The sequence below is a fragment of the Lissotriton vulgaris genome, chromosome 1_1 (genome assembly GCF_964263255.1).
Source record: "Lissotriton vulgaris chromosome 1_1, aLisVul1.2, whole genome shotgun sequence".
Taxonomy (NCBI): Eukaryota; Metazoa; Chordata; class Amphibia; order Caudata; family Salamandridae; genus Lissotriton; species Lissotriton vulgaris.
Window position 1 is genome coordinate 1,138,486,739 of NC_141685.1, and position 18,259 is coordinate 1,138,504,997.

Consider the following 18,259-nt stretch of genomic DNA (forward strand, 5'->3'; position numbering starts at 1 on the left):
GCCTTCTCCAATAGAGCAGGGGTCGTGCAGCCACCAAATCAATAATAGGTTCCAGACCCAGGTCCAAATGTAATGGTAGGAGGGGCGTACTTTGTGGAAGACCAAACAGATGTCGCATGAAGGACTGCTCGACTTTAATTAAATTACATGCATTAGTGTGTCCCCAGAGTTCGGCAGCATACAAAGCTGCAGACCAGACCTGTGTTTTGTATATCTCTAGGGCAGGGGTAGCCGGTTTAAAGGTTGAGGCACTATGGAGTCACCCTACGCCACCCATAATCTGTGCAAGTCTCAGGGAGGATTTAAAGACATGATGGCCCCATGTAAAGTGCTCAGTCAAAGTCACCCCCAGATATATAAAGGTCTTGACTCGCTCAAGTGGGGTTCCATTCAGTGTGGAGTTTGGGCGGGTGTGCCTCAGGGGGTTGAAGATCATGAACTTGGTTTTCTCCAAGTTGATCTCCAATCCCAGCGAGGCGTAAAAGGAGACAAAGCCGTCCAGAACCCGCTGGATGCCCGATGATGTCCGCGACAACAACAAAGTGTTGTCCACGAACATCAGAGCGGGCACCCTACCAGTAAGTCTTTTATTGTTTTTGCCCTTTTACAACAACAGACCTATTGGCCTACTTCGCATAATTGACAGCATTTAAAAATGCTCAAAAAAGAACACAATTTCCGTATTTATCCACACTTTAAAATAAATACAGAGAGGAAAATAAACACTTTTCTGTCTGTATTTATATGTAAAAATCAGTAAAAACAAATCAAGCAGCCCTCCTTATAATTTAAGAGTATTTTCAACGTAATTAGCAGTAATTAACGTATAAGTGTGGTAAAAGTATGACGCAGCACCTATAATACCCGACTTTCAAGAACAGCGTTCACACTTAATTCCAAAGTCCATCAGCATCTTAGCCCACCACTATCTCACTGTAGGTAACACCTTGTTTAATCTTCCCAACGCCCGCAGCACGGCACACCTTTCCAGGGGTAGCTTTACGCTTTACAAATGCTGGCCTTTTTTTTTAAAAGGCATAGTGAAAACAAATATTAATACGGTTTTTTTCTTCTACTATAAACAATTTTTTTTTTATACCTTCTATTTTGATGTTTTTAATCAGGAGAATGCAAAGGACACAGTTTACCAGGTACCACTTCTTAAACTCTCCAACGTATGTAGATAATAAGGACCTTATACGTGTTACTATGGAAATCGAAACCTTTACAGCTTCACAGTTTGTAAACTTTTCCCAACACATGCACAAGTAAAATAGTTAAAACGTGAACACGTATAAACTGAAAAACGAGACAACTACATAGGCGGAGCCGAATCTTCCTTCCATAGACTACTAAATAACCAAAAACTATATAAACCACACCTAATGTGCGATTAGTTTCGTTTTTGTGAGTTATTTCTGCGTCGCCAATCTGTGATGCAGGTTCCCTTTTCTAGCATCGGATTCTTGTTTTGCATTAACAAACATTCCTGAGTTGTAAGTTGTTTCATTATGGCATAGTAGATAGTTATAGTTTGTGGCTATTTGTCAATATTTAAACATTTATATCTAGAAAACAGTGTTATTGCATGTTTTCCCTTTTTCTCTGTAATGTCAGCAGCTTGTTTTCAGAAACAGATAGATTACAACAAACATTGCTCCTTTTCTGGCTCCTTTCAGTTTATATATTGTGACTTTCTATATTATAATATTGACACTGTACTTCGCTTCAGAGGTGTTGGTGACTCGTCTGCGCAAACCCTAAACATTTACAATCAACGTCACCACGTTCCAGTTGTTAGTGTGTTTTCCCCTAGGGATTATATACTGTTATTATGTATATTATAATATTAACAGTTATGCTAATCTCAGTGGAGTTCATGACCCGTCGTCACAAAGAGTAAAGATATATAAGCAACGTCACCAGCTTCTGGTTTTTAGTCTGTTTACCCATTTTGATCATATACTGTGAATATATATATTATAATTTTCACAGTCATGATCTCAAAGGAGTTTAGGACCCGACGCCAAGAAGATCAAACTTTTTGACCTCCCGGAAAAAAGATGCTCAGAAAATAATTACCGCTCGAAAGTATTTCGTTATGGATGTTCTGTTAAATAGATAACTTTATTTTCCTTTTCTTTTTACTGTAACAATGGTATCAATCGTTATATTGTAATAGATTGTCCTATTGTTACAGAAGAGGAATAGGAGATTTTTCGGCGCCATCTGTAATACAGCTTACAAACATTAGAACGTACTTGATCAGATATTTTTTTCAGGGAGCATATTTTATGAAATTGCAGAATAAAAAATATAGCTTTCATACATACTTTGTTACTTTAAATATTTGATAAACCCTACATTTCTGAATGTTATTTTCTAATTTATATTCTTCTCATTTGCGGTTCCTATTCACCTTCTCCCTAAAGAATATATAGGACCAGTTCTGTATATTATAATTAGGGCTCCCGGTTTTATGGTATTTATTTTTTTGACATTTCCGCCTGTATTTATCCATATTTATTTTTGGGACATTTTTTCTGTATTTATCCACATTTATTTTTGCCACGAGCAAAATTCGACAGTACAGCTAGTATTTTTTCACATTTATTTAAAGTGACACTGCACACATGCTCTCGGTTGTTATTGGTCAACCCTATACATTCATCTGAAAACTTTGCCATTTGCAGAATGTCCCAAATATGCTCAAAAGTGCTATCACAAGCCATTTGTCTCAGAGCCTTGCAGTTTCTGTCATCGTGCCACATCCTCTCCCCCACTGAACACCATACTGCCCCACTGAGAGAAACTCACACTGACTTCAGCTGCAACCCATTTGTGCCCCACCAGCGCTAAAGCGGTCTTTGGCCATCACTACGAGGATTGATGTTTTGTGCGTGCAGAAGAGAACAAGTATTTGCAATGCAATTTGTCTCGCATTTACGCTAGTTTAAGCTATTGGCATTGTAAATGACAATGCCTTTTAGTTATCGTTTTTAAAAACCAAAACATAAATAAAAGAGATTGTCATTTACAATGCCAATAGCTCAAACTCAAGTAAAATGCGAGACCGATTGCATTGCACAAGCTTGTTTTTTTAAGTGATTGCTTGAAATAGGAGGACAGAAAAACAGACGCAACAAAGAAAAAACTGTGAAAAAGGGTAGTAGAAGCTAATCTGTGGAAAACTAAGGGCATACTCGCTCACACGGTAAACCATGCCATGTGTGATCTTATTGTCTGACTGCCATGTGTACATAGCTGCCAAGGTTTCATACTGCTATGTGTGAAATTTTCATAATTTCAGTGCAAATATGGGTGGCGTTTCAACGACTTAGAGTGACACTTTCTTGTGATCAAAATAAAGCAACGGAGACGAGGAAACATATAAATTATCAGAAATTACACCCATTGGGGCACTGAGAAAGTTCAAGAAGATTTTAAAACTGCTTCAAAGCACCAGAAATGGAAGGGCACTTAGTTGGGCATGTGCGAAGCACTCTGCTTCTAAGCAATTCATGCCACTGACCCCGAAAACCTCCAGCCCTCCCCAAGTCCTGGGACGCACCTTCTGCCCTATCATGCCACTCGCACTCCTAAGAGGACACCCAGGCTGCAGGCACAGAGAGCAGAAGCAGTTTGTGCTATTGGTGTAAATGTGCGAAACGCTCAGCTTCTAAGCACGTCATGGCACTGACCCCTGGCATCTTCAGCCCTTCCTGAGTTCTGAGGCGCTCCCTTTATCCTGTTATGCCTCTCACACTCTTAAGGGGACACCAAGGCTGCAGACACTCGGAAAGAACTCATGTAGGGTCATGCTACATGTGTGAATGTGAGTGCCACGCTGCGTCTTAAACATACCACTGCCAACCTGTATCTCTAGCCCTCCTTGGGTTCTGTGGCGCGCTCTCTGCCTTACTGTGCCTCTCGCACCCCTAAGGGGACATCCAGGCTGCAGGCACAGAGAGCATGTGACAGATGAGCGGCCTAGATTTAAAATTAAGAGCCTGTGAACACAGCTGACTAGTGGACACCGGCACACACAGGCATCAGTATTCATTTGGCAAGAAGTAGCACTAAGCAACTGAGGCACACATGTCACTGACAGCCAACAGCATTATTTCAAAAATTACCCCTCCGCTCACTGACACCAAAAATAATTATATCACTGGTGTGGCCTCTAATTAAAATTAGTTCATAAATGCTGTGCGACTTAACTTATGTCACGAGGATGCAGGCTCTCTCCACTCCGGTACTCCTGAATAGTACTGTATACAGAGCAGCACATTCTGTGAAGTATGGCTGCCAGTGTTCACAGGGTGGGGCCAGAGACGAATGAGCCCTCGGACTCTGAAGCTGTGTCTTCTCAAGGGCAAGCAGCGTGAGTACGTGAGATAGTTATGTATGGGCAGGGAGACAGCGTGACTGCCGTCAGGGACTGCAAGGGTGCAAAGCAGACTGCCCGAGGTCCCCCCCTTTCCCCGCTGCAATAGCCTGCGCATTTTCTAATTTAGCCTACATTTCCAGGCACAAACAAGATAATGAGCTAAAGAAACAGAAAAGGATCTGTCCTATTTTTTTTGTTTAGAACACAGCTCGCCTTAGTCCAAGTAGCTGACTCAGGCTTTCCACGCCGCAACTATCAGGGTGTTCATGGTGCCCCAGGGTTTAACTCCCTCCCTCCAAGAGACTCCCTGGAGCGAGCTGCGTTTGTTCAGTCTCCCAACAATTGTGTGAATAGAGGCTCCTAATTTGACTCTGGCAGGGCCTCTTAGAAGGGGTGAAAGAACAACAAGGACTCATCAACAAGTAAATAGTCTTTTATAGACCTGTGAAGTACTGGGGTGCGGCTGGCAGCTGTGTGTGCCTGAAGCTGTCACAGCCCGGGTTGACACCTCTTCCACTAGTATTTTCCCGTTTTTATATATAAATACAGATAAAGGAAAACTTGTTCACCGTCTGTATTTATATGTAAAAATCCGTAAAAACGAGAAACCTGGAGCCCTAATTATAATAGTACTATCCTATATATTCTTAAGTGAGTATGTGATTTATTAGCGGAACAGTGTGCGACCGCTAAGCACTACGACAGAACGTTCCTGAATTCTACAAAATACAAATTTGAAAAACAAGAATGCATACATTTCTATGTAATATGAAGTCACTTGGATTGAACAGTTTTTTACTTGTTCTCCTGACCTCAGATAATGCAGTGCAGGAGTGTTTGTTGTAGCACTTCTATTCTACTTTATCTAAAAGTAACTGATGCCCTCTTACATTATCAAGAATACGGGGCAACCCTTTTACAAACTATAGCAGAAAAAAGGAGGATAAGGCCATGCTTAACTGATATTTTATGAAATTGCATTTTTTATTGTCACCCCTTTCATATATACAGCATCAGTTTCTGAAGAAAGTTTATTTGTATTTGCTAAATAAAAACTGTTTCAAACCTAGACTGACATTTTTACTGCGCAACCACACCTCCCCATCAGAAAAGTAACCACCACATTGTAAGTAAATAGTGCTCCTGGGAAGTATCCCACTCACAAATTTGATTAAAAAAAACACCGCAAGACACTGTCAAATTTCCGCTGTGATTTGTACACCACACAGCAATTATATAAATGGCCCTTAAAAAAACCAAATAAAAACAATTTTTACCTTCATAATCCCTATCCACCACCTTGTGACCACTGCACAGAGTTAATAGTGTTCCAAACCTCCCCTCTACTACTTTCTTTTCCCATACTCCTTTGGAAGTGCGTCACAAAATCACTGACAACAGTGAACCGTTCCCACCCAATAAGAAGCAAACTTGTGCTCGAAACACTTTAGCCAATAAAATGCCCATGTTGTTCCGCAGAGGAGGAAGGAATGGCTGCCAAAACTTCTACTTTTAATGCTTCATAGCCAATGAACATTAAGCTTTGTAAGGTCCCGCTTGGAACACCTTACCCAATGCAATGTCCCTAATACTCCGCGAAGAGGGAAGGAATCGCTGACAACACTTCTACTTTCAACAGTTTTCAGCCGATGAACATTAAGCTTGGGAAAGTCCTCTTTGGAGCACGTCAGCAAATCAGATGTCCCTCCCACTCCGAAGAGCGGAAGTGAATGGCTGGCAACACTTCTACTTTCAATAGTTCGCAACCAACCAACAAAGCTCAGGAAAGTCCTCCTTACAACATGTAAGCCAATTAGATGTCCTTGGTACTCTCCGGAGCAGAAGTGAATTGCAGAAAACACTTCTACTTTCAATAGTTCGCACCCAATGAACATTAAGCTTGTTGTTGGAACACCTTAGCCAATTAAACGTTAAATTTGTTCCACGCACACATACAGAACACGCTGTCCTACATATTAATACATTTCCTGTAACAAAGTGACTATCCGTAACAAAAGTGAACACTGCCTAATAAATAAACATTATTCCACATTATATTAAAGAAGAGCTGCAATAAGCTGCATTGTTCTTTTCCCAATATAACTTACACAGCCTACTGCACCCTCCCTCCCAACATGAGTGAAGCCCCAGGACTGTGGGGGCCCCAGCGAACCCCGCTAATATTTTTATTATATTTTCCACTGACTTCTTCTAAGACTAACGGTTTCTATGGACAACTTTTAAAACTCCAGCACAGTAACGGTTTCGTTTAGCAACATAGTGTTGTGAACTTCTAACCTCTATGCTCACTTAAGTGTTCCATGAACTATTACTATGGTAACAGGCAGTAAGCAGTTTGAGGGTAGGGTTGAAAGGTACTGGCTGTACAGAAACCGTTATATTTACCCAGGATCTCTACATGACAGAAAGGAAAGCAAAGTAAGACAAAACAATGTGTAGCAGATTTACAAGCCCCTTGAGCCACTTTCGTGTCACATTTTCCATCTTAAAAATGATGCAACCGTAACGCAATGAACTTGTAAATCTGCCCTTATGGACATTACAAGCAAAAGAAGTACACTACTCGTTTAATTCTTTATCGATCACAATTAGACAGTGTTGCTTCACGATTCACGATGCACTTCAATAAATATTCTGTGCCTATTTAAATGGGAGACGAGATTGTCGACATTACAAAACTTAGTGGCATATTTACAAAGACGGAGTTAAAATTGTCACCACTTTAACGGCTGCAACCTACAACAAAAACGCCAAAAATGGACTTCAAAATCCTTTGTTATTTTACGGGAAGATTTTTTCAACATTGCTGTTTGCTATGCAACAGTGAGAGCCATCCCCCAGAGCTATAAAATAATTGTTTGGAGTGGGCTCCAAGGCCCCCCCTGCAAAATTAGAAGTGGAAGGGCCTCAACTACACCCCTCAAGCACCGGGAACCACCAGCCCCCGGGTCTTTGTGTATTGTGGGAGGGAGGCTGTGTGGCCCTCTGAATGGAGCCCTCGAGGGTCCTGGGGACCTCCAACCCCCCAGGGCCGGCTCCTGCAGTGTACCGGGGTGCCTACCACCGGGACACTGCTGTTTGCTATGAGAGGGCGGGAGTCTTGCAGCTCCCGCCCTCCAATAGCAAACTTGGTTTACATTTTGAAAGACAGAGCAGTGAAATCTGTTCTCACTTTCAAAATCCAAACCAGATAACTTTTCCACATGCAAGTTAGCATCTCCCCATGTGGAAAAGCAATGCCGGCTCCCGAAGGATGCGGGGAGCCGGCTGGGACCGTGGGGGCATTTTGGCTCCCCCCACGGTCCCCAGCATTTAATGTAAGCCCCGGGGGACAGGGTCCCTGGGGATATTCGAAATTACTGATAGGGCCTATTTTTTTACGGTAAAATTAGGAGTCGTGCACCCAGCGCGGTGCTGAGTGCGGCCCCCTGGTGTGCATGACTCCTAATCTGTAGGGTGCATGACTCAAGTGCCTTTGGTGCACAACGTCTACGCATTTGGAAACCGGCATTGTTTTTCCACATGGGGAGCTACGAACATGCAGCTCCCCATCTGAAAAAGCAATCTGATTTAGATTTTGAAAGAGAGAACAGATTTCCTTGCTATGGGAGGGCGGGATGGACACCCTGGGACACTGCTTTTCTGTAGCTCCGGGGCAGGGGGGGGTGATGGGCCCTCGAGTGCTCCACAATACATAAAGCGGTGGCGGTCTCTGCGGCTTTCGGGACCTTGGACCCCTACCCCCACCATTTTTTTTTTTTAGCCCGGGGGGGTGACTATCCCCGGGGCTGTGGGGCCCCTCTGGGCCTCCCATGAAATTTAATAATTTTGCCCCCGGTATTTAGCCCCCCTGGGGATAATTATAAAAAAAGCTCTGTTTTATTTATTTATTTTTATGGCAGAGTCCGCGCACCCTACACGCACCTGCTGGGTTTTAAAAAAAATAAAATAAATACAATTGTGGGCCCTGGGGGTCCTTCTGGGACCCCTTAAGCATGTCTAGAGGGTTAAAGTATTTCTACCCTGCCCCCTTTCTACGTTTTGCACACATATTCCACTGACTTCTTCAGCCTTGCTTCTAACGAGGTACAAAATGGCTGCCAACAGTTCCTGGTTTCGAATGTTGACAACCACTTGACAGCCAATTAGCATTCAGCGTGTGATCGGAAGAGTGCACTTACTATACACTCGCGGTCTGCTGATAGTCCGCGAATCCTCCGCGCCCATAGATATATAAATGCAATTAACTGTAATTTTCTCAGGAACTACTGAACAGATTGACACCATTTAAGCAAAAGGCACAAGTCTGAACCGAGGACTACATCTTTGCCAAAATTGGCGTAATTCCGTTCAGCAGTTCGGGCTGTAGCTGTGGCTAAAGGTCCTATGGGAAAACCGCGTTTGGGGACCACCCTTTTTTCTCGGCCCCCGCTTGACGAATCACTGTGAAACTTTCAGGATAGGAGCGGACTGTAAGTTTTGAAACTTTCGCGAAGATTCGTCAACCGGCGCCAAAGTTATTCCAAATAGAATGTTGCGGATTTCCTTTGGAAAATTGGTCCTAACTAGATATATATATATCTATATATCTGGAACTGACAACTTTTCCACTGACCTCCTTGAAAGTTTACAGAACATACGACTTAACCAATTCGTCATGGACCCCTTACATAATGCAGGACACACTTTAGAAGCAATCTTTGCCTCCGTTAACAGCATCAGCGGTCACTCCACATCACCACTCATGGACCGACCACTACATCATTCATTTCAAAGGCCACCTTCAGGCATTACCACCACCTCCTGAGAGATACCAAAAGATGATACCTCATGGATCGAAGCCAGCTTCAACAATGGCAAAGAGATTTTTGCTATCATCAATGGATTCATCACGCCAGAAGCCTCAGTCAACTCCATCAACTAGGAACTCTGTAATTAACCTCTCAAACCTCTTTTCATTTTTGCTGTTGAAGATATACAAATAACTTTTAAAAAAACCTTTTGGACAGACACCTAACCAACTGGAGAAAACTAACTAAGGAAGATACCACTTCAGTCAAGAAAAACGTCCACTCTGGGGCTCCCACAGACCCATGTCCACATCCTATCTTCAACCGAGAAGGACCTGTGATCAACTTATTCCTCACTCACATCAACTCCTCCATCAAGTGCGCAACTTTCCCAGAGGACTGGGAGCATGGTGCAGTCACTGCCCTCCTCTAAAAAACATTGTCAGACCCCAATGAACCGAGCAACTACTGCCAAAACCTTAACAGGTGTACAGGCACTTGCACTATACCACTGTGGATCAACTATATCCAGCGAAGGTGATAGTGAAGGGAATCAACCAACAACTCACCGCCCACCTAGAAATCTACAATCTCCTTGACGACTCCCAATCCGGCATTTGGAGCAACCACATTACATACGAAGACAGCACTCCTCACCACCACAGATGAGATCTGGACCAAGGAGAAACCACCACCCTCATATTGCTGGACCACTCAGCTGCATTCAATATCAGGTCACACTCCAGCCTCATCAAAACACTACACACAAAAGGCATCCAAGGTCCAGTCCTCGAATGGATATCCGCCTTCCTCACAGGGAGAACACAGCAAGTCTGACTGCCTCCTTACATATCAGAGCCCAAGGACTTGATCTGCGGTGTCCCTCAAGAATCATCCCTCAGCCCAACCCTTTAAGCATTTACATGACACCACTTTCCGACATAATAAGATCTCGCAGCATCTCATCAGCTCATCCTCTCAATGACAGACAAGTCGCCAAAAACCAGATGCGACTACACCAAATGCATGATCTGCTTAGCAAAATGGAGGAAAGTCAATTGCTTGAAACTCTTCTCAGAAAAGACTAAAGTGCTGATTTTCTGGAACAGGAACTCCTCCTAGGTCTCCACCTGGTGGACATTAGTGCTTGGCTCAACACCATCACCCACTAAACAGTCGTGAAATTTAGGAATCATCTGAGAGGATGAAAACTCAACATAGCCTCCTAGGTGAATGCAGTCAGCTCCTCCTGCTTCCACATGCTTCTAATCCTCTGAAAAATCTTCAAATGAATCCCCAAAAGCACCAGGTGTACCGTCACTCAAGCCCTAATCACCAGTACACTACACTACGGCAACACAGTCTATGCCAGCATCCCCAACCACCTCCTCCACCGACTTCAGTACATCCAGAACGCCTAGGTTTGGAGCTACTATAGCACATCCACATCACAACACATTTCAGAGAACTCCACCAGCTGCCAATTTAACCTCCTCACACGTGCATTCAAGATATTGCACAACATTGGTCAGGCTTACCTCAACTGCAGTCACCACTTCCACCATCCCACCAGACTCTCTCCCGCACACACCTCTCGTATACGCAAAAGCAGAACAGGAGACCTAGCCTTCTCCTACCTCGCACCCAAAACTTGGAACAAACTCCCTCTACACACAAGGGTCTCTTCCTTGCTTCCGTAATTCCGCAAGAAGCTGAACATCTGGCTCATCAACTAACACCTGACAGACGGCCTACACACCTGCTCTTGTGCCTGGATAAACTTCTGATAAAAAGTTGTGCTTTACCAATCCAAATAACATAACATAATTTAACATATACAACACACCACAGTGTTTAAATGTCAAATATATGTGTTGTGTGTGGGGCCAGATTTGGAAAGACAACTCCAGAGCCTTTGGAGGTATAGAATCCTTCAAGCTGCTTCCAAGCATCCTAGTTTAATTGGCAACTTATATGGAAATTAAGGGGGGGTGGGGAATCCATAAAATGCCCAAATTGACTCCGCATAAAATCTGAATTTGGCAAATAAAACCGGATTGGTATTCCCACACCTACATTAAACTAAGTATGTGTTGGCTTTGTTATTGTCAGGGTTCCTTAATGGTCAATTTCCAGGCAAAGGGCTCATCCTTGAAGCAAGTCACATTCAACTGAGATTTTAGAAAATAAACTGAATTTCATAGCCTACCACAACACTCCTAGAGCAGGCTCTTTCACATCTGCATGCCTCTCACTTTACAGTCCATGCTGCCTGGTCTTCATGGGTCATAGGGTTTATTACCACTGCCTTAAACAACAAACATAACTCCAATACCCTAGTGAGAGTGCCTCGTTCAACTATGGTCCACTTACCACCTTAAGCTCAGGCTGTTGTACAGTTGTGGCCCACCTCAACAACTTCTGCAGTTAGAGTCCAACCCCTTCCCTCATAATTGGCTTCTTTTGAAAATACTGTCTAATAACTGTCCTTAGTGGTCGTTAATTGTGAACCTGTTGTCTGTCATTCCACAACGTTTTGTGTACTAATAGTGGACCTCCTACCACGATGTCTAGCATGTTGAGGACTATTGTCCGATTCCTGCAACTGTAGCGCAGCACATTGCACAGTCGTAGTTTACCTCTTGCTTTCATAGCCAGAAAGGTATTATTCACAAAATTCCTTCGTACTTCAACAACTTGAAAACTAGACTTCTCCCATATGCCTCATTACCTCAGGCGGGTGTTACCTTTTTCTTTGGTCTCCGCTTCATCAGTCCCAGAATATTCTCAATGAGGAACAGCAGGTAAATCCCAGCCATAACACAAAGCCCCTTTAGAATGCTGTCTTCTGGGGCTTCCACTTGTCGTGGCCTAACCACCTTGTGATGGGTTTCTTGCGCCTATAACACACAAAGCATAATCAGGTCTAGCTTCACATCTGCACTCAGTGAAGACAAATAGCGTAGCGGTCAGACATACTGTGGTCAACAAAAGCTAAGTAGATACTCACATGAGGCAGGAGATGGAGCAACGCGTCACCACACAAAGTACCTACAGCCAGCGCCACCAGGAACGCTAGCAAGAAGCGGAAAACGCTGCGCCTCAGGAAGGGCACAAGAAGAATGGCCAATAGGGATGGCAAACTGATGATGGTAATGGCCAAAAAGCCAAAACCAACCACTGCAAGACAAATGGAGACAAACATTTTCAGTCATTAGACTTCACGGACAAAGAAATACCATGCTGAGCTGGTCTAACAACATCCACTCTGAAGAGGTCATCTGATTAGAGAGGATTGCCTTCCACCCCGAGGAGCATTGACCTCACCATTCGAGCTGGACCACTTGATCTTTTGCCTCCTGCGGACTGGTGACATTTTTTCACCCCAGGGTTTTCTGTCCTGATCATGAGAGGTAGGTCCTTCAGTTGATTTACAATTTATCAGTGTGCCTACAGAATGGCTTGCAGTCCTCTTGGTTGCAGGACGTCAATGCCTCTAACAGGGAGCATGAATCCTGTTTGTAAAAAACTCTTCGACCAGGCATTCATCCATGGTGAGAAGCAAGGACGACAACGATCCCGGTCCACCGTGTTTCGGTGACTGGAAGCCATCAGGAGAGATCTTGAACCACATAGGTCCCAGGGATCAAGAGGTCATGATTTAGAAAGTCTGGACACCAGTCAGGTAACAAATGATGCATCAAATGCTTCCAGAGTGCTCTGGCCCATGACCACCAACCACACATGAGGCCATGTCCCCCTGCATCTGGATACACGGATATGTCTTAAATAAATACCACTAAGAGCATGCCCCCGTAATATAAGCTTTACTCCTGCAGAACCCACAGGCACATATCACTCCCAAATCACAGATGCAGCCAGAGGATGAACCCCTCCCGCAGGTAGGGCAGTTTCAGTTAGGCTGCAGCTCTCAAGAAAATCCCATAATCTTCCCATTGTATGCCAGTCCTAGGTGAAAGCCTTGTATCATCAAACATATATAAGAAAAAGTTAAGTCATTAAACAGTTACTTGCGAATCAGAAACATAAAAGTCTTTGCTGCGGTGAACCTACCCTACTACCAAGCGCTACTAAATGTCGAGCAAGCAGCGCATGCGCTGCTATAGGCTCGACCTTAAAATGGTACATCTGAGTTACTGGCAGGGCAGACGAGGACTGCTGCTCGCCCACCTTCCGTGGCCCGGAGCTTGAAGAGAGGCCCAGCTGCCTGCAAGTTCTTGAAACCAATTTCGTGTTCTGGAAACCAATTTCAGGACACAGCCAATCCGCCTCAAGTTGACAACCTACTCCTTTCAAATACAAGGGCGGCCAACCTTAGTCTCACCCAGGAAGCAAAAGTGCCTCTCTCCAAAAACACAGCAGAAACGAAAACAAGCAAACGAAAAGGTCGGCTTTTTTCTGTGAAGGTTTTTTTAATTAGCAGGACTGCCAGGCACACGGAGCAGTATTTGTATCAAGAACCTGATAAAGCCACATGAACGGGTAAAACTGGAAATTCGGGCTCGGGGTTTCCTGACCAATGGAAACGGGCGCCATGGGAAGAGTCTGCTGACATTCGGACGCCTGTGTCGTTATATAGTATGCATATGGAGAAGCTGAAGAGGTTGGTCAGCTTTGATCCAGTGCTTAATTTGAGTCGGTGGTTCTGTTGCTCATTGCCAGCCGACACTTAATTATCGCCACAGGCTGTAATGACAGTCCACCACATGGCGACACTGCCTGTCAGATTTTGAGTTAAGTATAACAGTATTTAAAAAGTCAATATAGATTAAAAATGAATAACATCTGTTGCTCTTACCTTATTATAGTTGTGGGTGGCCTGTGATAGTTTGAGTTGCCACACGTCTAGCAGTGCCATGGTAATACTTGTATTGGTTCTGTCACTTGCAGCACTGGCAGGGGCAGTGAGTGGTGCAAGCTGCAGAGAGCTTCTGAGGAGGGCCCTGGCACTTACTTTTTTTTTTTTTACTAGTTAAGCACAGCATTGGTCACTCATTCATGTGGGCAGGCTCAGGATATACTTATTTGAAGTTTTAGAGGATGATTAAGAGATTCACAGGAACCACAGATGAGTTCCTAATCCACGCTGCTAGCGCTGTTTTGAAGTGTGCTTCCCATCCAGGTCAGTTATTTTGTGAATGAAATTGCTTTACATGAAAGAAATGTGCAGTACCTGGTGGAGAATTACATTTTGCCAAGTCATTATTTTTGAAGTTTTCTACTCTCCAAACTAACGCGACTGGTAACCTTAATTTTCTGAGTATTACTGCATCTTGGAATGAATGCTTCTCTTTTCATCTTCAGCTTGCACAGGAGTTCCTCCAGAATTGGTAGTGAGCAGAACTACGCAATGAAAACTCAATCCTTCCTTGAAGGACAAAGATTAATTGGGTGTTCTTTGTTGCAAGTCTACAGACTGGGCAGGGCCGGCTCTAGGCTCATGGTGGCCCTGTGCAGGGAGCATAGGTGGGGGCCCCGGAAGAGGGGGTCCGGACGGGGCGGAGCTCAGGAAGGTGACACTAGTTAAGCCAAGTAATTAGATATTTTAGCATTATTCACTTTCTCTTAATTTCCATTACATATGATTCTTAGATGGCAGCGACACCTCCTGTCCAAACGCACTCACCCCGACATACAAGGGCAGTACATTACACTGCTGGAGAGACAGACATGAGGAAAGATATTTGAATTCACGGCCTTGGAATGGGTGGAATGGGCTGGCATACATCATAGCTGTCATACCCTGCTCATAAATGTTAATCAGGGATCAATGATGCTTTGCAATGTCAGCAACTTCTGTAACATGTCAATTACACGAAGATATCATGACAAATGTTGGACAAATATTATGTGATGTAGAATGTATAAAGAAATGCCTATAACGATAGGTTTAAAAAAGGAGAATGGGACGTGTCCTGGTACCTCTTGAAAGGAAAGGGCTAGAAAGAAAGGTGAATTGGTCCCAAGTTCAGAGTGACGAGACCTTGGGAGCAAGCCATGGGAGAAGAAAGCTCTGTCTGTTGAGGCTGAGAAGGACAAGTGGAAGTCTTTTTGAGGCATTGTCACAGTATTGTTCTTCTTCATCCAGGACCTGGTGGGACTCTGCCTTACTAACTGTGAGAAGCTGTCCGCTAAGAGCCTGCAGACACTGCTTGACTTCAGCCCCACCCTGGGCTCTTTGAGTCTCTTCGGCTGCGGTAACATTTTCTACGAAGAGGAGAATGCGGGTGGCTCCGAGGACTACGACTGCCTGGCGAACCCATCCCAGCAGCTTCGAGTCAAGGACTTCACTTTTCAGGATTTCAGACACCCGAGACTTCCTAATCTCGGGAGCGTGACAAAAGGAGTGGACGTGAAAAGACTGATTCAACCTCTGACCTGCTTGACCGCACTTGACCTTTCTGGGATCCAGCTGTCTGACCTTGGCTTCCTCACACAGTGGAAGGACAACCTCGTCTCTTTAGTGCTTTACAACACTGACCTGTCCGAGGATCACATCCGTGCAATCATTCACCTGCAGAAACTCAGGTCAGCATCTGGCACCGGCTCTGCCCAGGGATGTCCTGGCTCACATTATACATCTTATTGTCCCTCTAATTTTCATCCATATATTTTTCTTCCTAACGAATCTGGCTGTGTGTCCTTTATGTGCCCTTATAGACCTTCGGGTTAAGGGTACATTTTCCATACTCGTGGGATGTCCTGTCCAGCCCTGGGCAAGTGAAAACAACAACGCTCACGCTGCCATTGCCCGGAGGCTGCCAAATCCTGTCAGGGGGCTGCCACTCCAGTGATCCTTCCGATCCGATCCTCGTTGTGGCGGCAGGGGCGTAGCTAGAGCTTGTGGCGCCCAGGCCTATCCCTCAGATTGCCGCCCCTTGGGGAGGGGGGCAGGTGCTGGGGAAAAAAGACGGCGAGCACTTGAAAGGTGGGTGTAATTTCTGGTATTCATATGACTTTCCTTCATCTTTATTGAGTGATTTTAATGTTTGCCCATGAGAAAGTGTGACTCCTAGACGTTGAAATGTCACTCATAATTACAATGAAATTCTGAAAGTGCCACATATAGCAATCTGAAACCTTGGCAGCTTTGGATGGGCCACAGACTCAGCCACCCACCCCTCTGAACATGCTGCTGCACTCCTTTTATCTCACTCGATCCAGGCAGGGTCTCTATGGCAGGCAGGGGTGGTTCGGTTCGAACTTTGATACCCTAATAACTTCTGCTGTACTGAGTCTGCAGTGGAGCAGCCAGACTCTCAGTCCAGAGAGCCAGCAAAACAACGCCAAAAGCTGCAAGCACCAGGCCAGAATTGACTCCTCACGAGAGCGTAGCGGTGAAGCGCATAACTCGTCACTGCTACGTTCTAATCACGAGGGCTGGCCAAAATTTCACTACAGGGCAGTCATAGCTGCCAAGGTTTCAGATTGCTATGTGTGACATTTTTTTAAATTTCAGTGCAATTATGAGTGACATTTCAATAATTTATGAGTGACAATTTCTCGCAAGCAAAACCAAGCAATGAAGTTCATGGGAACGGATAAATATTACAAATTATACTCTTTTGAGCTGTGAGAAACTCTAAAAAGATCTTGAAACTGCTGCATAGCACCTGAAATTAAAGTTTCCTATTGATCACCAAATGTCTGCTTTTTATACCTAGGTGTTTTTGTATTCTGGGGTTTGTATGCCCATGCATTATTATCGGAAAGGAGAAAACTATTAATTTCAGATTCCAAAGTATTTAGGATTAACAAATCAGGATTCACGGTGTTACAATTCGCATGAAGCACACAACAGGAAGCAGCTACGGATAGGTCACATTATAGTACTTGGTGTCATGTGACACAGAGAGCCAGCCACCCTTTGACACAGATGTAACCTGATAAGTAATGTAAACCCTTCTACCCACCATAATAACAAAAAGATACAACCAGGCGTGGACTGACCCAAAAACAGCAGCAGATGCTGTTCAGTGAGCACATTTACCCTCATGCCAATAACAAGGATTACTGCCTTCACTACTGCTGTCTATGCTGCAGCAGATCACATGTAGTTTCTACTGTACCAGTCACTTACTTTCAGGGTTACCATCAGGCTCTGTTGGTATTTTATTGTCCTGGCTCTTACAAAAATTCTGAGAAGCCCTGAAAGACGATATTTTTCCCCTCATAAGCGCATATTTTAAACAGTAAAACCAAAAACAAGTTGCAGTGTTCTGGAGCTGTTAAGTTAATAACTGCCTCATAAATAAAGTAAAGACAGAAAGTAAAGCCCCTATATACACTTTAGAAAGACATTTTTTTTTATAACTCGCTCATCTTAAATCGACATGGTCTGTGGTGCAGAGCAGAGTGCAGTAGCGCAATGCTGTCTTTTAATGACAACTCGGGCACCTGGTCACAGTGTGACCAGACAGGTGTGCCCCAGCACCGGGCCAGCAGACAATTAAGTAACAGACCCTGCTTTAGCCAGCCTTTGCCAACTGGGCCCCTCTGGGTACTCCCTGGCAATCAATCCGATGCAGAGGAAATGTGCACTGCAGGCCACTCTGTCCCACGTAGGACCCGGCCAAAATAGGATGCGAGGTCCCAACAACATGGATGTTCTTCATCAGCTACTGAAGTAATTAAAATGAAATAGTCAACAGTCTGCTGACTATCGGACTCGACAGCTGAGCATCGAAGCCTCAGGCTGAGGCGCAAAACATACATAGGTCACAACCAAGGTGCACGCTATGACAATCTTTATTTAAAATAATGACTCGACACTAAATCAGTCACCTCGAGAGCTGCGATCGTCCCGGTCAGCGCGCAGCTACCAGCCCAGCCCCACAGCCACCAGCATGGTACAGATGATGTCGCAGGCAGCTGAAAATGAAGTACTCACACAAAGAAAGTCTTCAGCTGTAAACGCAGGGCAGGCAGGCGAAGATAACCCACATGTTAAATAATATAAATGAAACCACATTTAACAAGAGTGAGGATATCTCACTCTACTTACTTTGAGAGGTGAGCTTCAGTGGCTGCAAACACG

General features: G+C 44.3%; 1 protein-coding gene across 14 annotated transcripts in view; it reads right to left on the minus strand.

Moving 5' to 3' along the window:
- The window catches only part of SLC39A5 (solute carrier family 39 member 5), a 275,804-nt gene that overhangs the window by 88,614 nt on the left and 168,931 nt on the right, over window positions 1-18,259 (minus strand). For all 14 annotated transcript variants that reach the window (XM_086963831.1, XM_086963849.1, XM_086963836.1 and 11 more), the window contains exons 5-6: window positions 12,212-12,381; window positions 11,949-12,101 (exon numbers count right to left, since the gene is read on the minus strand). In XM_086963831.1, the coding sequence (XP_086819957.1) occupies window positions 11,949-12,101; window positions 12,212-12,381 (323 nt within the window). The remainder of the gene's footprint in view (window positions 1-11,948; window positions 12,102-12,211; window positions 12,382-18,259) is intronic.